Source organism: Mustela nigripes, chromosome 13, assembly GCF_022355385.1.
Source record: "Mustela nigripes isolate SB6536 chromosome 13, MUSNIG.SB6536, whole genome shotgun sequence".
NCBI lineage: Eukaryota > Metazoa > Chordata > Mammalia > Carnivora > Mustelidae > Mustela > Mustela nigripes.
In genome coordinates this window covers 69365438-69390394 of record NC_081569.1, presented here as the reverse complement: position 1 = coordinate 69390394, position 24957 = coordinate 69365438, and the positions used below count along the sequence as shown (strand labels likewise).

Genomic DNA, 24957 nt, shown 5'->3' with positions numbered 1-24957 from the left:
CCTGGGATCGAGCCCCGTATCGGGCTCTCTGCTTGGCAGGGAGCCTGCTTCCTCCCCCCTCTCTCTCTGCCTGCCTCTCTGCCTACTTGTGATCTCTGTCTGTCAAATAAATAAATAAAATCTTAAAAAAAAAAAAAAGAATTTCAGTATGATGCTGACATTTTTATCTGCCCCAAAGAAATACTCAGAGGAGTACTGGATGGAAGTCAAGGGGCATGGGTTCAAGACCTGGCTCTGCCACTCTGGCTAGGAGATCTTGGGTGAGTTCCTTAATTCTCTGAGCCTCAGTTTATTTATTTATAATTTAAGGATGAATTCTGAAAGGAAGACCCATGGGTTCTACATATAAAAAGAAATTCTCCTTTGCTATCCTCAAAAAATCTCTGTTGATTGGAGGTTTCCTGTGCCCATGCTTAGCTCCTGGCATATTTGCTGACTCACAGGGGAGAAGACTGGACTTACTATTTTTGGACATTCTTAGCAGAATGACTTGGGGCTTGAATAAAGGCACAGATTTTTCTCCTCTTGTGTTGCTTTAAAAATAACAGCATCCTCATGAGTTAGCCAATTTATTAATTAAACAGGCTACCTGCTCTTTTCTAGTTTCTGTAAGGAAGATAAGGGAATGATAGAATATTTCTGTGAAAGGTGTCTTAGAGATCACTTTTTTCACCTCTATCTATTATCTGGCCATAAATTTGACAGAGGATAGCTTTGGAATGAGTTATGATAATGCATATCTTATCCCTTGGACAGTTTAAAAAAAAGATTTTCAGTGACTCATAGAGCAAAAGTGAATGAGTAAACATCAACTGGCAAATAGACCCACATTGAGATCATGGAATAAAGGTTTAAAGTCTTTTTCTTTAGTCTCCAGAGAGCAACTTGCTTGAAAAATTAGGTAACTTTATAAATAGTTGAAATCAGAATAAATTTGATTTCATTGGCATATCCCTAAATTTAAGAGTTACTGAGTCATTCATTGATTATACCAATTAGAAATCAGTATTTTAAAAGATTATTCTATTTTTTAAAAAAAGATTTTATTTGTTTACTTGACAGAGAGACAGAGAGAGAAGGAACACAAGCAGGGAAAATGGGAGAGAGGGAAGCAGACTCCCCCTCAGGGAGCCTGATGAGGGCTCAATCCTAGGACCCTGGAATCATGACCCAAGCCAGAGGGCAGACATTTAACAACTGAGCCACCCGGCTCCCCTAAAAGATTATTCTTAATATGAGTATGTGTAGGATAGAAGAGTTGAAATAGTCTAACAACTATATTGAAAGGTGGATGTGCCATTTTTCATCACTGGTAATTAAATCAGATTTTTTGGTTTAACATTAAACCTAAAAAGAGAGCCATGGAAACATGCTCTGTAAGTCTAAGGGCGATATAAATTCAGGGCATTGTTGTTTTTCCTATTCCTGTTACTATCGCTATTCCTCAGACGATCCAGCATATGCTTGGCATGGTTGATAGTATTTGCTGTGGTTTGATGGGGGCCATCACGCCACATTGCCAGACCAAAACAGACTCTTTACAGATAGGCCTAACAACGTGTTCTGCTTATAATTATATTTTAAAGTGGTTTTAACAGGACCATTACCTCATTCTTTGCTCTGCCCTGTACTGTCTTCCAACCTCTCTGATCTATGCACTCTTGACTCATCAATCAGGGAGCTATGTGCATACATATGTAGCTTGTATTACACTGGGCTGCATATGGGTTAAGAATCATTCTCAGATCATTTCGAAGCTCGCTTGAGTCCTTGGAGGTAAGCATTAATTCTTATATTACTTCTAGAGGTCTGCTTCCTGAGCCTAATGCCAGCCATGCCATTAGAATAAATGCTTATTTATAGCTGGATAAATGTCTCAGGAAACCCAGTAAATCCTGCTTTTACCCACATGGATGCTTTTATTTTTCTGTCCAGAGACAATACGGGTTGTCTCAGTGGGCTTTATAACATAGCAAAGCAAAGCAATTGTCAATACAATTTGGGGATGACATGCTTTTCAAGAAATCCTGGCCCTTGGCCCATGCTGAGGATGGAGTTTTCTAAACTGTACTAAAATTAGTTTTCCTTATGTCAGAGTAAAAGGGGTCAGGGGTCGCATGAATAAATTAAATCTCCAAATAATTGAGAAGGAAATAATTTTAGTCCCAAATCCGTACACTCCTCCTAATATTTCGGGCAAGCCATTACAAACAGTAACACTACAGGGATGGAGTTTTACTTTCTTCTCTCCCTATTAGTATCTGATGGAATTCCTAAGGAGAAAAGAAATCTAACCTCATCCTTAGTCTCTAAACACTCACATTCTAAATGGGATAGTGGGCTACCAAGAATCAACTCCTTCATATTCCTTTTTTACACAACATTTTCCTAAAATAAGCAAAAACACCTGGCAGCATCCATTCCCATGGATATTTGGATAGTGGCGATAGAAGGTATTGTCTTAAGCACAGAGCATGCTGCCCCTACAAGTCAAAGGTCCTAGATGATGGCTTACTGTCTTTGCGAAATACAACCATCACACTTGGGTTGCTCCCAGAGATGACCTAGGCATACTGGTTTTCTGTGGGGGTGAACAGCAGTGCTCTGTGCTGTCCAGTTCCTGGCTTTGTATCTCAGGCCACAGGGCCACTCTTTTCCTGGTTAGCTATCTTTTAAAAGTTTACCACTCCTTTTCCACCTGACATCTATTAGTATTAATGAGGATGTGGAGAAATTGAAACCCTTGCACACTTTGAGGGGGGGTGTAAAAACGTGTAGCTACTATGGAAAACAGTATGGTGGTTCCTAAAAAACTAAAAGCAGAATTAACATATGATCTTAGAATATTCGCCCCCAAATTGAGTGCAGGGTCTTGAGGAGATACTTATATATGCATATTGATAGCATCATTATTTATAAGAGCCAGGAGGTGGAAGCAACCTAAATATCCATAGATACTTACTTTTTATCTTTGGGAAGATAAAAAATATTTGGTATATAAATGGTTAATGTGATCATTTTTATGTTATCTATATTTTACCATATGCTGAAAAAAAAAAGAAGAAGAAAAAACATTCAGAAGAGTTTACTACTCATCTGAAGTAAACCTAACGAAGTCAAGGCAGTGTGACTGGTTGGTCTACAAAGTCAGCAAACATGACAAGTACATTACCAATTCTCCCTTCTTTATGCTCATGACAAACATTATCAATTAATCATTCCCAAGTTCTTTCCTCCTGAGCCCAGATGCAACATCATAATCTTTCTTAACATAGGTTACTACATCAAAAGATTAGTGTTGATATGTCAGTTATTTTGATGTAGGAGAAAAATGTGATGGTCTACGAAGTCTATGCTAGAGGAAAAAAATACAATAATATAAAGCTTTACAAGATTGGAAAAATCAACATGACCTTGATATATTAAGAAAAAAAAATTTTTTTCCTATCTCAACAAAGTCCCGATAATTAAACTAGAAGTAGTACTTTTGGTCCATTGAACCATTTAACCCAGGTTCAGGTCTCTATGTTTTCTACAAAAAAGAACTAGAACTATTTGAAGAGGAATTGATTTTAGGTCTTGGGATGAGAAAGTTCAGTGAATCAAGAATATCCTTTTGTTGCCAGAGAATAAAGATCCTTTAAAAACTACCGGGCACACTGGTTGCAATGAGCACTGGGTATTGTAATTATTGGGCTAGTTTAATGTGTGTTTTTGTGCATTTTAAGGTATTCAAGTTATTTAAGGAAATTTGATATATTGGATTTGTGATCTTTATTTATTTATTTATTTATTTTTAAGATTTTTAAATTTTATTTGACAGATAGAGATTACAAGTAGGCAGAGAGGCAGGCAGAGAGAGACAGGAGGAAGCAGCTCCCCGCAGAGTAGAGAGCCCGATGCGGGGCTCAATCCCAGACCTTGGGATCATGAACTGAGCTGAAGGCAGAGGCTTAACCCACTGAGCCACCCCGGCGTCCTGGATTTGTGATTTTTAATCAGGTCCTTAAGATTGCTCGTCTCATTTCAATCACTATAGATGATTAAGGGAATATGCTCTGTTAAATCCATAAATATTGATGACTTTCTTGAATAAGTAGCATATGATTATTTAGAGGAATGTTAATTATGTCAAAAAAAGTATTTAAGAAATTATAAATTAGACCTTAAACGATGCACAAACGGTCATAAGTATTCCTCTCCAAGTACAAAAGTCCATTGGACAGTAAAGACCATCAGAAGACAGAACCAATTTGCCATTCTAGGAGACTCAAGACCATTAAAAAAGATTGTTATTCTAGTAAAGATACCATGTGCTGAATCTTTTCTATACAGATGGTGCTGATTTAGTTAGGGCTTGCATTTTTGATCAGCTTGGGTGTCATGACAATTTTCGCTCCTCCAATTTCATTGCCAACTTAAAGCTGTTAATTCCATACCTTTTGGCTCCTCTGTCTTTCCTCTTGGGTTATCATCTTTCGTGGAATCTTTCAATGTTCCATATTCTTTTTCCATCTTAGCTGCTTCTTCCTTGGTGCTATCTGTTTCTTCATGACTCTTTTCTGATGGTGCTGTAACCAGATTGTGCACTGTTGTTACCACCCTATTTCCTATCTATTAATTAGTTCATAATGTAGAAATAAACTTTATTGTAAAGGTACTGTCTAAGGTCAGATAATTTTTCGAGCTGCAAGGGACCTTAGTGATTATCTTGTCCAACTTCCTCTTCCACCCACCCTTTCACAGAAGAGGAAACTGAGGCCCAGAATAGGAAGAGATGAGCACTGAGTGAGCAAAAGAGCTGGGGCAAAGCCTCACCTTTCCAGGTTTTGGTTTAGTGTTCTTTCCCTTCTGCTACTGTGTCATTGGAGCATAGACTATTTTCCTTACTATAATCAATGTAGGCAATCAAGTAGGACATGCCAGGTCCCAAAGCAAATTTGAATCTTCATTCCAAAGTAAAGTAACTCTTTAGTTGTTTAATCTCTCCATGATGTTGTACTGTTGAAGAATACTCTAGAATTCAGAGTAGCACCTAAGAATTTGGGGCTCTGGCAAGACTTCCTTCTGCCTCTTTCTTCATATTCCCTTATCCCTGGCCTCCCTAATACAAGAAGAGAACTGAACCCTTGCTGTCAGAATGGGAGCTGTTCACTTGCCACTTAAGAATAACTAACTTCTGTATCAGTTATAATTCAGAAAAAAAAGTGAGGGGGCAAGAGTGGGGAAAAAAATCTATTTCCTTCTAGCAACCTTCTATTGAATTAAAAATGTCACACACCTTGTAGTAGCTAACCGCTTGAAAACGTTGTAATGCATCCCTGTTGTAAATAAAATAGGAAATGTCAAGCAGCCTAACCATAAGGTTTGTTTTTTCAATAAAAGGGTTATTACTATAGAAAAAAGACGAAAGAAGAAAGAAGTCAGTTGTTACCTCATTATGAAAATATCTGCTTCTAGTGCTGTGGTCTGTATATATTTTTTGATGTGTAATTTCTTTTCATAGTTGCAGTACAATTTTGTTCCTTGCTTTTGTCATTGACATTATGATAGAAATATGTTTCCAGGATATAAGAAACTACTTGGAAACATCATTTTAAAAAGCTGCATAATATTCCATCAAACGTATGTACATAACTTCTGTGACAGGGACACCTAAGAACGTGTGATCTTTTCTCTTTTTGTTCCTCCCTCCTCCCTCAGAGCAGGCTCCTTTGTACCACTTGGTTCCAGGGTGTGATGGGTGGAGATGTAGGAGGAAAAAAACCAAGAGGAGGGGTAAATCATACTACCTAGGGGCACAGACTGAGAGGAAGTCTTGGGAGGGGAGAACCAGTGGAGGCGCAGTGAAGTGGACAGATGATCAGAGAGAGTGTTCTGGAGAAATGGTGATCGTGGGAGAGAAAAAAAAAAGCCTGAAGGAGAATTTCAGGAAGAATGACTCAGTTTTGTGATATACAGTTACCCCCCTATCCCACCAGCCACCTGTGAAGAATCTTCAGGGAAGACCTGCATTTCTTTTCAGTGCTCCTTGGAGTCAGATATCTATGCAAAGACCAGCCACAGAATAGCAAAATTTATAGCTACTTAATCCTATGCTTGGATTTTAGACTTTAAAAGTTCTGAAATCTGTAATTGTTGATCAATGTTTATTGAAATCATTATTTACATGAAGGATGATTGTGCTAAAGGTAGAAACATAGTGAAATAAATCATACCTGGGAAAAGTTTGCTTTTATTGTCAGTAACATTTTTTTCTAGCTTGTTCTTGGTCTGAAGAGCAATAGTTTCATCCAAGTTTTCTGGAGGGAGGAAGGGAAGAAATATGAAATATAATTTTATTTCCTGAAAGATGATATCAAACTTCTACTAAAACTGTTTAAACCTCACCAGACAGATCATAAAGCCATTCCACAATATTAACACTGTGGTCAAGATATTTGGCATGGATCTTATTTCTAGGAATCGATTATTTTGTATTATTCGGGATCCTAAACTCAGCATCCTACTCAGTTAATTGCAGAAGTCTCTTCCTGTCTCTGGGGCCACTGCTAGAACATGTCTGGGATTGAAGCCTTTAATGGACACCTGTGGTAACTACACCTTGATTTTCCTTTAGAAAACCCAGACCAGGGTCGCCTGGGTGGCTCAGTGGGTTAAGCCACTACCTTCGGCTCGGGTCATGATCTCAGGGTCTTGGGAACGCATCCCGCTCAGCAGGGAGCCTGCTTCTTCCTCTCTCTCTCTCTCTGCCTGCCTCTCTGCCTACTTGTGATCTCTCTTGTCAAATAAATAAATAAAATCTTAAAAAAAAAAAAAAAAAAAGGAAAGAAAACCCAGGCTAGGGACACCTGGGTGGCTCAGTCATTAAGGGTCTGCCTTCGGCTCAGGTCGTGATCTGATCAGTGTCCTGGGATCGAGCCCCGCATCGGGCTCCCTGCTCCATGGGAAACCTCCCTCTTCTACTCCCCCTGCTGTGTTCCTGCTCTTGCTCTCTCTCTCTCTCTTTCTGTCAGATAAATAAATAAAAATCTTTAAAAGGGGGGGAAAAAAGACCATTCTCATTCTCAGCACATTTGGCTCAGGCAGGGCTAATAATCCAGGCCTGGTTCGTCAGGGTCTCAACCGCCTTGGGCTGAGTGATTGGTTTGAAGACATGCCCAGTACAAGCCAGGACCATGAGATTCAATGCTAGGACCACAGGGAAAGACGATATTTTCCTGCCAGGTGTGCTGTGCTGTGAGGATGGAGGTTACCAGCCATCTTTTTCCTGTAACACGGCAGCTTCTCTGGAATGAATCAACACATGGAAAGTCAGTGCAGGGACAAGGGGAGGGATAGATTCTCACACTACTGGTGGACTTTACAAACCCAACATCAGACCAACCCCGCCCCTGGACTCCTCTGTTACATAAGGCAATGAATTCCCTTTCCACTACTATACTGGATAGCACAGCTATGAACAGGAGTGAAAATACCTACCTTGCCCCTAAGACTTGTGTCATTTCTAGTCCATTTCCATTGGGTAAACGACAAGTGTGGAATTTGAGTCACAGGGTATTGGTATGAAATAGTGATTGATCTGAAACAGTGCCTTTGATCTACTGAGTAAAGTAGGCCTCAAAGGATTTTGTATAATATGAGCCCATTTTTTTGTTAAACAAGATAAAACAAAGAAAGAAAGAACCATGGTATATATGTGTGCAAACACAGACAAATATCTGGAATGATATAAACCAGAATGTCACATGGGTGCCAGTACTATGAGTGATTTTTTTTACCTTTTCTTCTTCTTTTTTTTTTTTAAAGACTTTATTTACTCATTTATTTGTCAGAGAGAAAGAGAGAGCTAGCACAAGCAGGGGGAGCAGCAGGCTCCCAACTGAAGAGAGAGCCCCATGTGGGACTGGATCCTAGGACCCTGGGAGGATGACCTGAGCTGAAGGCAGACACTTAACTGACTGACCCACCCAGTGGCCCCTTTTTACTTCTTTTTAAACATCATTTTGCATTGACTGATTTTTTAAAAATAAATATGCTCCTTCACAATCAGGACAAAACTAGCAAAATTATTTTCATGTGGAAAAAAATGGAGTTCATAGAGAGTGATTCTGGATCATTCTATCCTATGAGATTTTTCTCTACTTCTTCTTCTTTTTTTTTTTTTTTAAAGATTTTATTTATTTGACAGAGAAAGAGATCACAAGTAGGCAGAGAGGGGGAAGCAGGCTCCCTGCTGAGCAGAGCACCCAATGCAAGGCTTGATCCCAGGACCCGGAGATTGTGACCTGAGCTGAACGCAGAGGCTTAATCCACTGAGCCACCCATGTGCCCCAAGATTTTTCTCTTCTAATTCTTCCTCCTCTCTTAGAGATCAGAGTAAGGGGTCATGAGGTCATCTTGCTCAAAGGGCATCAGAGATAAATTGTATTTGTTCATTAACTAAACCAAGCAGGAAAACCGAAGGCTTTTTTTTTTTTTTTTCTCTTTAAACAACCCACACACACAGAGAACGTTCAAGCTTATCACAAAGTTCAAGGAATCAAAGGTCAGCTAACTTTTTTGGTAAAGGGCCAGATAGTAAATACTTTGTGGACCATCTGTGGTCTGTATTGGAATGACTCAATTCTGCCGTTGTGGCACAGAATGGGCTAGACACAGTATCGAAACAAACAAGTGTGTTTGTGTGCCAATAAAGCCTCATGTATGGGCACTGCCACGTGAATTGTATATACTTCTCTTGTGTCACAAAATACAATTCTTCTTTGCATTTTTTTCAAACATTTATAGGTATAAAAGCAATTCTTAGTTGTGTGCTATACAAAAATAGGCAATGGGTCAGATTTGGTTCCATGGCTGTAGTTCACCAGCCCTATCACTGATCACACAGTCCTTTATTTTACAGATGCAGAAATTAAGGTCAAGCAAGGTGAGTGCTTGAGACATCCCATGGGACAGAGCTGGTCTTTGGAAGAGCCAGACCAGGGGGCATCACCTCTGCCGCTCAGTCCTGGTCTTTTTCCTTCCTACCACATGCAGACCTCACTGCTTAAAATCAACTCTTCCAGTCCTGACAGTACAAACACAATTGAAAAAAACAAAAGGAGGGGTTGAATTTTAATAAAATTGTCTCCATGGAGATATTTGGAAAATGTTAATAAGACAAAATGTAATAAATGTGAAATGTTTGCACTCAAGCCGTATCTATAAAGAGTTGAAAATTTCTGGTTAATTTTATTTCTATGCATTATCAAGCTGGTAAGTTCCGGTTACTCAGATATTTCAGGCTATTTTGGTATAAATGATCAGGTTTGTGACGTAATTATTGCTAAATCCCTAATTCAATTTGGACAATGAAAACTGTTACAGTGAAAACAAAACAGATAAGACTCTCACCAAGATAGGAAACACCTTCTTCTGGAGATATTGTGCCATACTTTACCATCATCTTCACAAAGTCAATCAATGTCTTCATGATAGTAATCAGTGTTTCTTTCTCTTTTGCCTCTTTTTCTATATAAAAGAACAAAATAATTTAAAAAAATAGTGGAATATAGCTTCCTCTTTCAGTGTCAATTTATGAAGTAGGCATCTTATTGAAATATTTCTCCCTATACTTATATCTGAAACCACATATATTTAATTTACAGAAAGGCTAAGATTTGATTCAGCATACAGAATAATGTACAGGCATACTGAACTTTTCCAGAAATGGGCAATCAATTATAACTCTCCAAAAAGATTTACTTTAATCTAAAATACTTTATTAATAGAGTAAATGATAAAGAGGCAGTTTACAACCTGAGGTAATAGGAACTCAAAGACAAAGTTAGAAAATTTGTGACCCAACACTTTTTCTTTATTCAGACTCTATGTTTTTGAGGGCAAGAATGACCTGTTTTCATTACTCAAATAATATTTAAAAATAAAAACACACATGTATCTTTATTTTTTATAATGTAGGGTTGATCTTTTAATATTAATAGTAGTATATATTGCTTTCTAAACTTTATTTTACTTGAAAGAATATATGCATGTAGTAAAAATATTCTGACAGTACAGAATTAAATAGTAGTGAAAATAACATTTTCTTCCTACCCACCCCCAACTCCTCTTTCCTGTAGGTAACCGCTTTCTTGGAAACTCTTCATAATTTGACAATTTGACATACTGTTCTGCCTCTTGGTGGAAGACAATATGTATATATATATATATATATATATATATATATATATATATAAATTCTAAAAGTTAAAAAAAATTATTTCTGTTTTTAAAGAGAGGTGCTAGAGGAGAGTCCATTTTCCCTATTCTCTTGGCTGCCATGAAGGCTCTCTTCTAAATACTTCTGGCCTTTCCCCCACCATCTTTTCATCCTTCCTACGGATGGAGTTGGTAGGCAATGGCCAATAGTCTTCATTTCTTGACTGATAGGGATTTAGAATTCTTCTTTTTCCTCCCCTGGAACAGTGGAAGGCAGAGATCTGAGACAAGTACCTGCTCTGTAGAATCCAACGATCCTTGTTATTGGCTATTCCAAGAACTAGACTGAGGACAGGGTGTGAGCAGGCCTATTGTTGGATCTCACACTAAGCTGCTTTCTACAACACTTACAACCCAGACTTTATCAGTTATCAGAAATATTTTGGTTTTCTACCCATTTTATTATTTCTCAGTTGGTTCAGACTTTGGGTGAGAAGGATGGGTATGGTCAAAGACCATAGTGTAAGGATTTAAATTTAAAAAAAAAAAAAAAGGAAATTAAGAATGGGTGGGGGTCAAGGAAATTGAAAGATAAGTAAAATAAAAACATTCCATACAGTGGAATCTTTCAAATACCATAAAAGTTCCAAAGTTGGGAGAGAAGAAGTGTGAGAAAAGAAATGGGGAAGAGATCCTGGGAAAGCGATGGTAAATAACTTCAGCTGTCACACTATTTGTTCAAGGTCACATCTGTAAAGTTATCTGGTGTCATGCTAATGTTCTTCGCTGACAAGAAGTGACTCACCAAGATGACAAAGGTTCTGAGCTGGGCATTTGCCATGCAATGGGGCAAGATGGCTGAGAATGGACCCTCAAGATGTACCAGCCCTGTAGGCACCAGCAAAGGGGCTGGTGCCATCTGGCCAGTGTCTGCAATTGAAGGACAATGGATGTTCTCCAGAAATGAAAGTTCACTCTAAGCTCACTTCTTGGGGGAATATTTATTACAAATGTTCAATCCAGGGCTGAATCTTTGAACAGAGAGAGGAAAAGCCATAAAACAGTGCAGAGCACCTATCTGGACAATAATAACAACAGAAAATTTGCTCATTATTATCTTCCTTGAAGATTAATCAAAACTAAACATGAATTGAAATCTTCAGCTAACCTATTCTGATGTACATGTAAGAGAACAGACATATTGAGGACTTCGTTTAAAAAAAAAAAAATCATTTGCCACGTGTGTTTTGGGCTTCTGACCTGCTGTGGTCCAATGTTAAGTTCATTTGATCTCATTTCAAGACTGAAGCTGAAAATGTCTAAAAAGCAAAAATCTGAATTATTTTTAAAAGGATTAAATTATGTTATACACATTGTTCCCACCAAGAGAGGAAAATGAATACAGCCTTTAAAATAAAAAAAAAGATTTGCAATAAGATTTGAGGCTGAGCAAATCAGGCAGTGACATTGATTTCTCTCCTCATCTGTACAGGGCTTACTTACCTCAGCGTCCCGAACACCACACATGTCCAGTGACTGTTTTTTGAACAAATAAGTGAACCCTCTGTTAACACAAAGATTGCACTATCCAGAAACTCCAGCTTTCCTGATTATCCTTTCCTAAATATTTTCATAACTAGTATTCTTCTTTTGAAAAAATTGATGTGAACTCTTTTCCCCGAGGCCATAATATATGTCATTGAAGACTGCATTTAACTGAAAACAGGAAGAAAAAACCCCACCCATACACTTCCTGGAATTACTGTTTCTATTCCGCATGGTCAGAAAACACAGTGTTTACCTGAATCAATACTTTTCAGTAGTGCATAGAAGTTTGGGAAATACTGGAGTTCCTCAAAGTTGTCTTCATTGTAGATTTTAGTTCTCCTTTCCAAGCCATTTGTCAAGGTTAAGGTATTAGATACTGTTTCATCATTTTGTCCATTAGTAAAACCATCTTGAATTGTTGCCATTGGAGTCTCCATTGGAGGGGCGGGAATCAATAAAAAGTAAACATTTTGTTAGAACTAATTACACTCTATCTTGATTCTTTCCTGTTTGGTGTCCTTGAATGTGAAGTGTAGGAATACCTCCTCCTTTGCAAGCTCTCACAGGATCAAACCCTTTTCCAGGCATGTGGGCATCTAGCCACATGGAAAGGTCACTGGGGCTAAGAGACATATGCTTCACCTGAGAACCCTGGCTCCTGCTCCTGGAGAATAGACAGGGAATTTCTAGGTTCCTAGTTGGCCAAGTTCCTCCTCTGTCAGTTCTCATGAGTGTCTCCTCATAAAAATGCCCTTTACCAAGGAGGGGAGCTTTGAAGTCATAGACTTGACGACAGGATACAGGAAAGCCTGTCAGAATATCCAATGCCATCAGAACAGTCATACCATGGGGACTGCTCAGGGAAATTTTAAGGGCTATCTGGAAAGGTACGTGGGACTCTTTCTCCCAGACCTGATCCATTTCCAGTGTTCAGCATCTTAGTTAATGATCCATTGTCCATTCAGTGGACTAGACAGAAATTTTAAAGCCTTTCTTGTCTCTTTCTCTTCATTTCCTTCATCTAATCCATCAGTAGCCTTGTTAGCCCTACTTTCAAAATCTATCCCAAATTTTTACATTTTTCTTTTTCTCCATTACCTGGCTCTAGTCCAGATACTTTCATCTCTTACTTTCTAACTGGTATATCAACTATTTCTAATCTATTTCCAACACTGCATTTTCCATGTTATAGCCAGAGTTACCTTTTTAAAAATATGATCATGTAACTCCTTTGCTTAAAATCATCCAGAGTTTTCCTAATGGTCCTACAATAAAGATCAGAATCCACAGCCTTGCCTGGTCTGCCCTGGATCCACATCCCCAGGCTCATCTCTCATTGCTCCCTCTGTTTGTCAGCCACCTTGCCCTTGTAGCAGCTACTTGGATACTCCACACATTCTTCACTACCTTCTACCTCTCATATCCACAAGTTAACTCCCATTCAGCCTTCAGTTTTGGCTGGTCACTTCCCTGAGCCCAAGTCCAGTACAGGTTCCTTTTTAACAAGGTCTCATAGAACCATGTTTCTCTCCTCAAAGCACTCAAGGCAGTTGTAGTTAAAATAGGTGACTATTTGTGAAGAAAACCATCTACTTTTTCCATTAGACCTTAAGCTTCATGAGACCAAGGATTCTATCTTTTTAAATGAGCATTACATCCCCAGTGGTTGGTTCATAATTGGTACCTCGGTAAATATGTACTGAATGAATATTTCATTTGCATTAAGGCATTTAGATGACAGTGAACAGGTCAAGCATATGGGTGTTTAGAGATGGGTGAATAAGAAGTACACAATGGGAGTGAAAGATCAGGAAAATACAGTGGTTATGTCACTTTCAGTTCAGATAGTTAGCTTGAGTGAATGTCATGGATTCTGTGATAAATCAAGAATGTTATGGGTAGATCTTTAAAACCTGTTTTTAAAAAGATGGAAGCTGGTGGAGATGGGAAGTAGGGAGACCAAAAGGGAGCTGTTAAGCTATCTAGTAAAAGAAAAACCCAGACCCAGTTTCTGTTTTCTAGCCTCCTCTAAAACAGGACAATAGGCCTATACACTCTTTTTCCTTGTATTTGGGATACAGCGTTGGAGGGGATGAAGAGCCATGGGGTCTGGGTGCTCTGGTGGAGAAGTAAAGGAGAGGTGAAGAGTTTGATATTTTCTTATATCCCTCTGTGGTCAGCTCCGTCTAGAGTTTTACAGGGAATTCAAAGTGGGAGGAAGATTTTAGTAGTGTGGCGATGCCAAAGAAAAGATGAGGACGCATAGAGCCGGGAAGGGGAAGGAAGGCGGAATGACTAGTCCAAGTAAAGGATGGTTGCAGGCCTCCGAACCAATGCGAAGAGGAAGGAACAGGTGGAAGGGCTCAGGATATAACAGAGAGGCAGCATCGGGGAACTAGCTCTGGGAACACAGGCTGGTGTGGCAGAGGATCAAATCAACCCGAGTTTCTTTTTTTGGGTTCTGGAGGCAGATGATGACATTCTGTGAGCAGAAGTTGTATACTGAAAGAGCTGTGAAATATTTGGTTCCAGTCCACTGACATTATACAAGCTAGTTGTTATGTGGAATGGTTATGACATTTCCACCTAACATTATGGGTTAATTTACTGTGGAGTATAAGATGTAACCTTTACTGTGTAATATAATATAACCCATATCTTCATTTTCAACTGAGAGTTGGGTTATATCTTTTAACTTACTGATATTTCATGAGTATATATTTTAAGTGGGTTCAACGTGTCACATATCCCAAATCTTCTTTGGCATCAAGGAAGATATTAATTATATACAGATTGTATTAATTTATACAAATACAAGTACACACAGATGCACATCCATGCACATGCATATGCACACATTCATAACATGCATATGAAGTCACATATACATACCACTTTCTCTGGTATTTTTCCAGCCTGACTTTCAGTCACGCTTGTTGGTTTATTGGGTTCCTCCTCATAAGTGTTGGCTTCCTTTGAGATCAATTTCTGTAAAACCTCTGCTACTTCATCTTCTAGTGTGTGTGCCTGGCTTTCTGTGATCTGTTATAAAGAGTGAAAACATATATAACTGCTATTCTCATACTTGTGATTAAAAAATAAAGACTGAGGGCACCTGGGTGGCTCAGTGGATTAAGCCACTGCCTTTGGCTCAGGTCATGATCTCAGGGTCCTGGGATCAAGCCCCCATCTGCCTCAGCATCCCTGCTGAGCAGAGAGCCTGCTTCCCCCCCTCTCTCTGCCAGACTCTCTGCCTACTTGTGATCTCTCTCTGTCAAATAAATAAAATCTTTAAAAAAAAATCTAGACTAAACTCTAGTCAAATACATTTTTTAGTAGATGAAAGAATCTTGTGGTCCCTCTTTCTAGATAACGTTTGTTTATGCCTCTATTAGTTGCTGGCCATTCTAGTGACTGCCCTAGCCCTCCTGGGAAATAGTACCTTTGGGCTGTAGAAATAATCAGGCCTGTCTTTGGGAATCCATGGAACATTTATTTTGAGAAACACCTTGAGGGTTATTTCTCCCTCTCTCTCTTTCTCTCTCTTTTTAAAAGACTTTATAAATTTAATTGAGAGAGATAGTGAGAGAGAGCAGGAGCAGAGGGCAAGAGGGTGAAGCAAACTCCTTGCCAAGCTGGGAACCCAACATGGGACTAGAACCCAGAATCCTGGGATCATGACCTGAGCCAAAGGCAGACGCTCAACCATTGGAGCCACCCAGGTGCCCCTCAAGCGTTTTTTTCTCTACCCTCAGGGGCAGGTCATGGCAGGTAGCCTCTGAAACAGACAAATTTAGCCCCCTGCTATGGCCTGACAGAGCTGTACAAGGTCTGGGAATCAGGCTGAGGGATGACCTATTTAAATTGTTTAGAGTTTCCCAAATGTTGCTTGTCTTTGCTCCTGTTAGTCTCTTGTCACAATTCACATATCTTTTACTGCTGTTCATTAAATCCTAACCATCCTTTGAGCTGACTTCAAACACCTCCTTCTCTAAAGCTCTTCCTTATTGCCCAACTGCACATAACCCATCCTCTGGCATGCTGGACTGCTTTTACAGTTCTGATGCTGCTTGCATGGTGGGCATGTGTATATTGGTGTAGTTCCTCTGGTAGACTATAAGTTCCTAGAAGATTGTTGTCTTATTTGTCCTCACAACCTATCATGCTTAATATAAAGTAGAGATATAAGAAACATTCGGCTACAACTTGGACCATGTAGCTTGGCTTCTTAGCAAATTCCAAACTGTACTAAGAAATGGGTTTATTCGCATGCAGGACTTACAAGGCCAAGATTCAGCAGTTTAGAAACAATCTTATCAAATACTCCTCTGTCATTTTCCTCATAAATCCTGATAGCAATTTTCTGGACGATGTCTTCAGCAGTTAAAGGAGTTCCATCTAGTTGATGAAGGCCGTCTGGATCATCTAGAGGGTGTAACCACAATTCCACATCATAGCTATCATAGGTCCAGTTCATGGATTGTATTACATTTTCAATCTGTACCTTGCTCTTGTACACTCAGGTATGATTGGAATGCATTCATGGTGTTGTTTGGCCCACATAAGCCCTTGGTTAGAAATAAAATTTTACTTCTAGGTGAGATGCTAAGGTGGCAATGGAAATTCTGAAAGCTTCTTATGTGATTTTAAGTGAAAAAAAGATCTGAGGACAACACAAAAAGCCTCTCCATTTTTCATTCTCACTAATAATACAAACAAGGTTATATTTTGAAATTTTACAGTGGACCATATTTATGTATTATGCCATATTGTCCAAAACATCCTTCTATATACTATATAATTTGATATTCCACTTCCATACAAAGAGTAGACTGGTAATATCTGCACATGTATTTCTTCCACTGGCAAGTTCCTGGCCTGAGGGTGGGGGAACCTGCCTCACACTCGGAATCAGAGAGGGTATGCTGAAGATTTGATGACTTATCTGGGATAAATATTTACTTCTAAATGAATGTGTGTCTGAACTCCTTTACAGAAGACAGCTTAATGTGATAAGCCCCTTTCTCTAGAGAACAGGGAACTTATTTATGTGTCTGATATTTAAACTTTTAAAATGAGACAACAGATTTGTGCAAAGCAGTATGTAAATCTATGTAAATCTCTGCAGAGATGCTTGCAAATATGTGTTGTTGGCTTTCCTGGGAATACATTTGGCAGCACTACTTCAGAGGAAACAAGAGCTTATCCTGAGGGAAAGGCACAGTCGTGTTGGTGGCAAGGAAACACAGCACCATGTCCAAGACAACTCTCAGGAAACAGGTGGTCTTTTCTCACCTAGAGCACAGGGAGCAATATACTAGTATGTGCAAGTTTACAAGGCACTTAACTCTTCCTGTCACCCTAGATGGATTGGCAGATCAGAATTTTAGCCCACCATACCACTTGTTATCTATATTTCCTTGGACCACTGTAAAGGAAGATCGTAGGATTATCTGTTTCATTATGAAGCTCAGTTAGGATAAGATGTAAATGTACCTCTTAAATTGCAAAGTACTCTATGAAAGCTGGTGTGCAGTATCATGTGAAAGTTAAAAAATTATTATATGTAGTAGATTTGTGCCAACTGTGATTATCTTCTAGAGAAAATGGAAATTGAATCTCTGGTCAAATTCTACCAAGATAATTCTGATCATATTTACTCAGAGAAAGAAGAGACTCATATTTCTATTTTTATTCTGTCCTTTTTCTTCCATGACTTTGAGGATTCAAACAAGAAATTTCTCTCCCAACCCTCCTTTCAGAGTCCATACAGCTGAAGGGATATGCCATCTTGGGCAGAATATTTTCTTGTTGTTTGAAGAAAAGCTTAGGAAACTGAATAGAATGATTATACATGGAGGACTAGAAGCTTCCTGACAGTATATTATTGCTGAGCTGTCGACCAAGCCATTAGCTATGAGCTCTGGGAGCCCCTGTGTATCAGAGTGACTAATAAACAGAAGACACCCTAAGAAAAAACCATACAACCGATTTCCCTCCTGACTGACTGAAAATTGTTTTTTTTGTCATATTTTTCAGGAGAGAGACTCATTGTTATTTAGGTCTGATTCTTCCATTTGTGGGTTGCAAGACAGACTCTTGGGAACATGTGGAACAGAAACTACCCAAGGTCTATGCAGAGATGGAAAATTTTATTTCCCTTCCCACTTAATCCCTCAGGATCTGAAAAGAAGGAAGAGCACTGGTTGCCTGCTGGAGCTGGAAAATAACTGAGATGACTGTTTTTCAGTTCATTTACTTCATAACAGGGAAAACATAAGCAATTCTCGGCAGAAACAGCCTCTCTGCTCTGCTGCACTGCTGCCTGCTCTTGAGTCAGGAGCTCAGACTTCCCTAGCTGACCTTTGCTAGATGGTATTAATCGTTGGCCACTTGGGCATTGCTCCTTACCTTCACTGATTTTACTTGGCTTCCCTAAAAGGGAGAGAATTACTCAGAGTGACTTCTCTACTGCTCATGAAAGCATATTTTACCCTCCTACATATACCCTCAGAGGGAAACCAAACATGAGTTCAACATCCATAACTTTTTTTAAGCAGCTACAACATTCTAAGTGGATGTAAAAGACCATCTTCCAAGTCTTCATCGCCCTGTTATTTTTTGAACCCTTGGCATCTATGTACGGCACCTGGCATTCATTTGTCCAACACATATTTTTAGTAAAGTCTTCATATGGGCCAGAACTGGAAACAGATTGATAAATAGTTTAAGCATGATACCTAACTACACAGAGCTTTTTGTCTAGCTCATAGTCTGAAACATAGTAATTGCTCAATGAATATTTGTTTGGTGAATGCACACAGGAACCCCAAAGCACTACTTCATAAAAGAAACTTGGAAAAATCCCGAATCACATATACTGTGGCAAACAGGGGAAAAGGACACCCGATAGACGCTACAAGCCCATCTGGAGGTTTCACAAAGGTGTAACAGTATCCTGCAGAAGTTTTGCCCCCTCACTTTTTTACTCCTTCTGGGATGTGAGTCTGCATGCCTCTGAGGTTCCAGTTAACTTGGTCTCACAAACCCAGCTGGTTCCAGGATTTCCAAGGTCTAAGAGGAGAACAGTAATTCACTCATAGACCATTATCTCCAAAAGTCTCCTCTGTAGTCTCAAGTGGACTTGAAATGACTCCTAGGGTAAATCTAGAGCTATCAAGGGTAGGACTTGAGAGTTCTGAACCCATTTGGGATGGTAATAAAATGTTAAACAATTTAAAAATAAGTTACTTAAGTTAGTGGTCAGACACAAACAGATCTATAATTCTGCCTGCACATACAACAAGTTTGACAAAAAAATAAAAAAGGTAGTCAACAAACATTAGACTATTTTTAAAAATTTTATGAAATTAAATGGTCTGTTCAATCAAAGTAACTTAAACCATTCTGTATGCAGCTATACCCAGTACCTATTTATTTCTAGTCCAAATATTTTAGGTTAAAAAGTAGAATTCAAGAGAAACACATTTCCGTGAGTAGTATACAATATGAAATGTTTCAAAATATAAACCATCTTCCCTACCCTATTCATATAGAACACACTTCTGAATTTTCCTCAGGCTGTGATATCCAATGAAAGTAATATTTAGTCGGTAGTTGTTTTCTGGCAGAGATAGCCAAGATAATTCTCTTGTGGCCATGGAGCAAAATAAGAATATTCAAGAAAATTTGTAGTCACTTTTAAGCAGTGGTCCTCAGCACAGAAAACACACTCTCCTCCTCTATGCTCAGATACAATCGTTCATTTACTCCCTGGAGTATTATTTTATTTGCTCACTCATTTCTTTATTCATCTATTCATGCAGTGAAATCATAAGGATTCAGACACTGGATATACAATGTTTCTGTTCTAGTGACATTTCCAGTTTAGTTAAGGAGAAAGACATAAATCATAGGTAGTCACACTTAGGAGTATAAAATTACAAATTACATTAAGTGTCATGAACGAAAGGAACAGGTTTCTATCAGATCATGTGTGCTGGATGAACACAGGAATCTGTCCTTCCAGGACTATGGAAGCCACATTAAGGATTTGGGTTTTTATCCCGACACAAATAAAAATCTACTAACGGGTTTTATGCAAGAGTGACAAGACTGTACTTGTGTGTTGAAAAGATCACTCTGGCTGCTCTGAGTTAGAGAAGGGCAGAGTGGATGCTGGAAGATCCATTAGAAGATTTTGCTGTAGTTCAAGTGAGACATGATTAGAGATTGGACAAGGATGGCGGTGATCGAGGATAGAGAACAAAACTATTGTATATATAGGTTTTATATATATATATTTCAGAGAAGGAGAAGTGTGGGCTAGTGTTATGAGACATCAGGCTATAGATGATAATTAGGGCCATGGAAAGGTTAGAATGACCTAGGGAGAAAGATAGGACTAGGAAAAGACCACTGAAAAGAAAGTAATGGCTATTTCAGCTTTCGTAAGGAGCATTTTATTGATGTAATTATTTGAGAATTCTGATATTTTCTTTGTACTAATAGTTAAAGTAAATTGGAATGTTAAAATGAATTCGATTTCATAGAATATAGACAGCAGATTTACATTGTTTTCAAAGAATCAGTAAAAGAACCTTAAAATGAGAAAATAAAATTTGGGCTTCTGTGAAGTTGAGGCCTCACACAAAAATTTGGGCTTTGCCTTAATTTTGATCCTAACTAATAAAGGACTATGAATATAAAAAGGCTATTTTTAAAACATAGGACTTTCTCTTAACCCACAATGGGGAGACTCGAAGTTAGAGAAAAAAGGAATCAAAAGTTTTATTTCCTCATTTACCTTGAAATTTATGGCTCAGTCCACTCTTAGTAGAATCATAATCATCAATCAGTCTTCGATTCTTGGTTGAATCAGCGTCTTCCTCATTTAATTTATTATCATATGGGGAGCTTCTAATGGATTGTCTTTCTTTCTCAGTTTTTTCCTTTTCTGTTATTGCCTTTAGCAGGTTCAAGTTATCAACAAAGGAATAATTGCTTTCACCTGGCTTGTTTTCTGTAATAAAAGCCCCCAAGCCCAACACATCCATTTTAGTTAAGATTTTCATAACCTACGTTATTTAAATTATATCACCATAATTTCTTTTTACCTGGAGGGTATGTTTTTTTAATCTTGTCTGCTTCTGCTTCAGCAATCTGGGAAGTAAATTGGAGATAGACCCAGTTTTAAATAATTGCTCCAGCATTTACCAAATATGACAGCTAAATAATTTAATCTCTGTGGGATTTCATTTTCTTATTTGTAAAATGTAGATAATAATTTCTATTTCAAAGCATTGCCATGAGGATTAAATGAGATAAAAGAAAGGGCAGATGGTCTGCAAATATTAATCCCCTACTCCTGTAATATTGGTGAAAGATAAATCTGATAAATTAAACAGTCTTAAAATAGAGTGGATGTGATATTGGATTTAGTGAGTTATTATACAGTCAGTTCTATGTATTATACAGAATTCTATGTATGTAACTGTTAAGATGTACAATTTCCCAAAACATATTTTCCATCTTAATTTCTGCCAATTTATTATTAAGTTCCTGAAGTTTGTGAATTCAAAATGGCTAAAATGTCACAGCTTAATTATATTAAATATAATAACTAAAATAAAATGAAATAGCATTTATAATTTTACTTTTGACCTACCTGTTCATTCAAAGGTCTTTCTGCACTTAATTCTCTATTATGTAGGGGTTTTTCTAGAATAACCAAACACAAATATAAATTTTATTGTACAGTGGAAAGGTACAATATGTATCTTACTACATAAAATCTCCAAAAAAGAAAAGCAAATGTTAGGAGAAATGTTTTTGGATGCCTGTGAACAAAAATATGTATTAACAAAGATAATCAAGATTATACAGTAACAATGATTATCAGCGTTGCCTTGCTTATTATCTTGGTGCATTTCCCGAGTTAATAGAATTACACTTTCATTTTTCTGCTCAGAAATCTAACATTTAGTTCTAACACTTCTCTTGCCAGCTGTTTCCAGCTAGATAGAGCATAATTTGGATTGGCAAATTAAAAGCTCTTCTATCATATGCTGCACATATTATGAATAAAATATCCTAGTTGTAAGACAACTAGAGGGGAAAAATGCCACTTTTTAAGGCGGAAAAAAACACCTCCTCGCCCAGTTTCAAAATAAGATATTTCAAAACAACCCATACTATTACTCTATCACTCAAAAATTGTGTGTGTGTGGGGGGGGGGTGGCATATGTCTTCTTGTCTCTGAATTCGGACTGATTTCTCTGTCAATATACACGGATACGATCTGATCAGAAAAGAGGCAAGGTACTTTACAGTTCCCGGGATTATGCCAAGCTTTACCTCTTCGCGGCGAAATAAAAGAGAGGTGGGAAGAAAAGTGCCCACGTACCTTGACTGCCTCCCGGCTTGGGAAAAGCTTGAATTGGGCTGCTTTGAAGCACCAACACCAGAATCCAAGTGCCGGTCCAAAGGAACCCCATTCTTCCACGCTTGGCTTCAGAAATAGCCTGGCGCCGGACTCCCAGAGCTGTGGCTTTTGTTATGAATGAAAAGGAGGAGTAAAAACAGGAAGAGCTAGGAGGGCGGGTGAGGGGAGGAAGAGTGGCAGGGACCCAGCGGCCAGGAGAGCTCCGCGCCGGCGTTACTCAGTAGAGGGATTAGAAAGGCTGCGGGCGCTCCGGAGTCAGGTCCTCAGGTGGGGGAGAGCGCTGTCCGCCCTGTGGGTGCTGAAGTTCCTGTGACGCGAAGCCAGCCGCGGGTCGGCTAGGGCGTAGCCTTACTCTCTCTCCCTCCTCGAGAGGAAGTGAGAGGAAGGAAGCGCATGCTCTCTGAGAGCCAGAGGCGGTAGGGGATGGCGTCAGCGACTCCAATGCTACTCCAATCCCCCGAGAATGCGAGGGGGGAGGGGCGACCGGCAGGCTAGCGTATTTTCCGTGCCGCAGTCTTTCGGGTGCTCCTGTGCTCAGGGTCACCTGGATTGCTATAAACTTGGACGTCATTGTCGTAACGTCCCAACCAAATGTTACTTCAAGGACCAAATGCCTTCCCTGCCCTTGCACCTGTCAAGCAGAGCTAGATAACCTTGTATGAAGGTTTCTGTCTTGGGATAGTTCTGGGATATCTGTTCCAGAATTCCTTCTTTCTCCTCCACCCCCTTTAACCAAAAGGTAGATATAATGCTTACATCCTTAGAAAAGCCATGCCTTTGTGATTTGGGTTGGCATACAAAATGTCCCTCGTCCCTCAGTGCTCTTCTTTCTGTCTTAATTCTATGCAGTCTTTTGAATTGGGAAATTCAAGGAATATTCTTTCACATATATTGCTGCTACACATTCGCACTCTCCTAGATGCTGAAGCAGAACTAAAAATATTACTACCTGTTCCCCCAAGCATGGATGTCCTCATCAGTCTGGGATAAGTAAGCATCAAGAGCCAGTTTCATTGTAAACCCCCCCCCCCCCATCCTCACTAAGAGGAAAGCTCCCTCTTCAGCACCACCAGCACCACAAAACAAACAAACGAACAAACCTGCATTTCCGTAAAATTCTTCCCCAGGATTCAATTATGCCTAAGGGTCTGGCTGTTCCAGAAGTCTTGGAAGAGAAGGGATCCTAACTAGGTCAGGAGGTGCTTCCCACATTCTGAGAATATTCCCCAAAGTCTAACACTATTGCATAAAAGGAGTTATCAAAGGAGTTATCAAAAGACTTAAATAATGAAAACAAGCAACAGTAATGTCAGCAGGATGCTGAGTAAGCTCTTCAGTTTCTGATTTTTAAACAGAGCTTGGAGCCTTTCCTTCGTACTGTGGCATTCTGGGAACCCATCTGAATAATGATCAAATAGAAGGATTCAGCACAATCAGGCCTTTGATTTCTGCACCCTTGCTTTTGAAGGAGCAAGTTAGTCATTCGAGTTCCTATAAACAAACAAACAAACTAACTAACAAACAGATCTCCCTTGTTCTAAAGGGTTTTGAGTTTGGAAGTTACTCAAATACTTCCCTTTAGAACTTGAAGAGTACTTTCAATCTAACAGCTATTTCAAAACAAATAGTTGTTTTTTGGCAGTGATAACACAGCATTATTATCCCAGTATACTGGTATACCTCATTAAAAAAATTGTCACAATTAAGATCCCAGCTGGGTAAAGGATAAATTTCCTCATGGTCCTCTTCTTTAAAACAGAGATAACGGAGGGACGCCTGTGTGGCTCAGCCAGTTAAGTGGTTGCCTTCAATTCAGGTCATGATCTCAGGGTCCTGGAATCAAGTCCTGCATCGGGCTCCCTGCTCTCCCCCTGGTTGTGCTCTCTCTTTCTCTCTCTGACGTAAATAAATTTTAAAAAACGATGACAGTCTCTGTTTCTTTCATAATGTTATTGTGAGGATCAAATGGTACATGTTTTGATCAAGTCATTTTGATGCTAAGAATATTTTGACATAGCCTAAAATATAAGTCATGAAATGTTTTCAGCACTTAAGAAACATTACTGAATATTATGTGATATAGCCTTTTGCCAATCCTGACACTCTATTCCTTACCTGATTCCTCAGTCTCACACTATTTTTAAAATAATTACCTTCATTTTTAAGATTAAAATATAGTTGACATACAGTGTAACTTAGTTTCAGGTGTACAACGTAGTAATTTGACAACTCTATATATTATACTATGCTCACCACAAGTGTAGTTACCATTGATTATACTCCCTATGCTGTGCCTTTCATCCTGGTGACTTATTCATTTCATAACTAGAAGTGTGTACCTTCACTCCCCATCATCCATTCAGCCTCATTCTTTTATTTGTCCTGTTTCTGACTGACCTCTCTCCTTGTTATATGTTTGTGCTCGGGAGAGAGGCTCAGGGTAGAATGAAGGTAAGAGATGGCTACTTGCCAAAAATTTTTAAAAATGTGTTTGACCTTTTTCTGCCATTTGGACTCAAGATGACTGTGTTAAATGGACACTGAATCTAGGAATATGTTATGTTTCTGATCAAATGAGCTGTGTAACACTGAGTAAACTGTAAGGCATGAATTACTTTACATTCCTCAGTCTTATGGATATTTCTGGTGGACACAGTGTAGGTCTAAATGGAGTGATTCTAAGTTTCATTTATTCATTAGGAAATGTTTATGGAGCACTTGACATGTAGGAGGTATTGAGATAATTGCTGGGTATATAAAGA

General features: G+C 38.9%; 1 protein-coding gene across 1 annotated transcript in view; it reads right to left on the bottom strand.

The window, feature by feature from the left end:
- SCG3 (secretogranin III) overlaps positions 1-23517 on the bottom strand; it is a 35367-nt gene extending 11850 nt beyond the window's left edge. Inside the window, exons 1-11 of the mRNA XM_059372827.1 lie at positions 23296-23517; positions 22157-22300; positions 21419-21471; positions 20868-20913; positions 20558-20773; positions 16034-16176; positions 14644-14793; positions 12005-12182; positions 9397-9513; positions 6219-6302; positions 4440-4571 (exon numbers count right to left, since the gene is read on the bottom strand). Of these exons, the coding sequence (XP_059228810.1) occupies positions 4440-4571; positions 6219-6302; positions 9397-9513; positions 12005-12182; positions 14644-14793; positions 16034-16176; positions 20558-20773; positions 20868-20913; positions 21419-21471; positions 22157-22247 (1210 nt within the window). The 5' untranslated portion in view covers positions 22248-22300; positions 23296-23517. The remainder of the gene's footprint in view (positions 1-4439; positions 4572-6218; positions 6303-9396; positions 9514-12004; positions 12183-14643; positions 14794-16033; positions 16177-20557; positions 20774-20867; positions 20914-21418; positions 21472-22156; positions 22301-23295) is intronic.
- Between the last annotated feature and the right edge of the window lie 1440 nt (positions 23518-24957).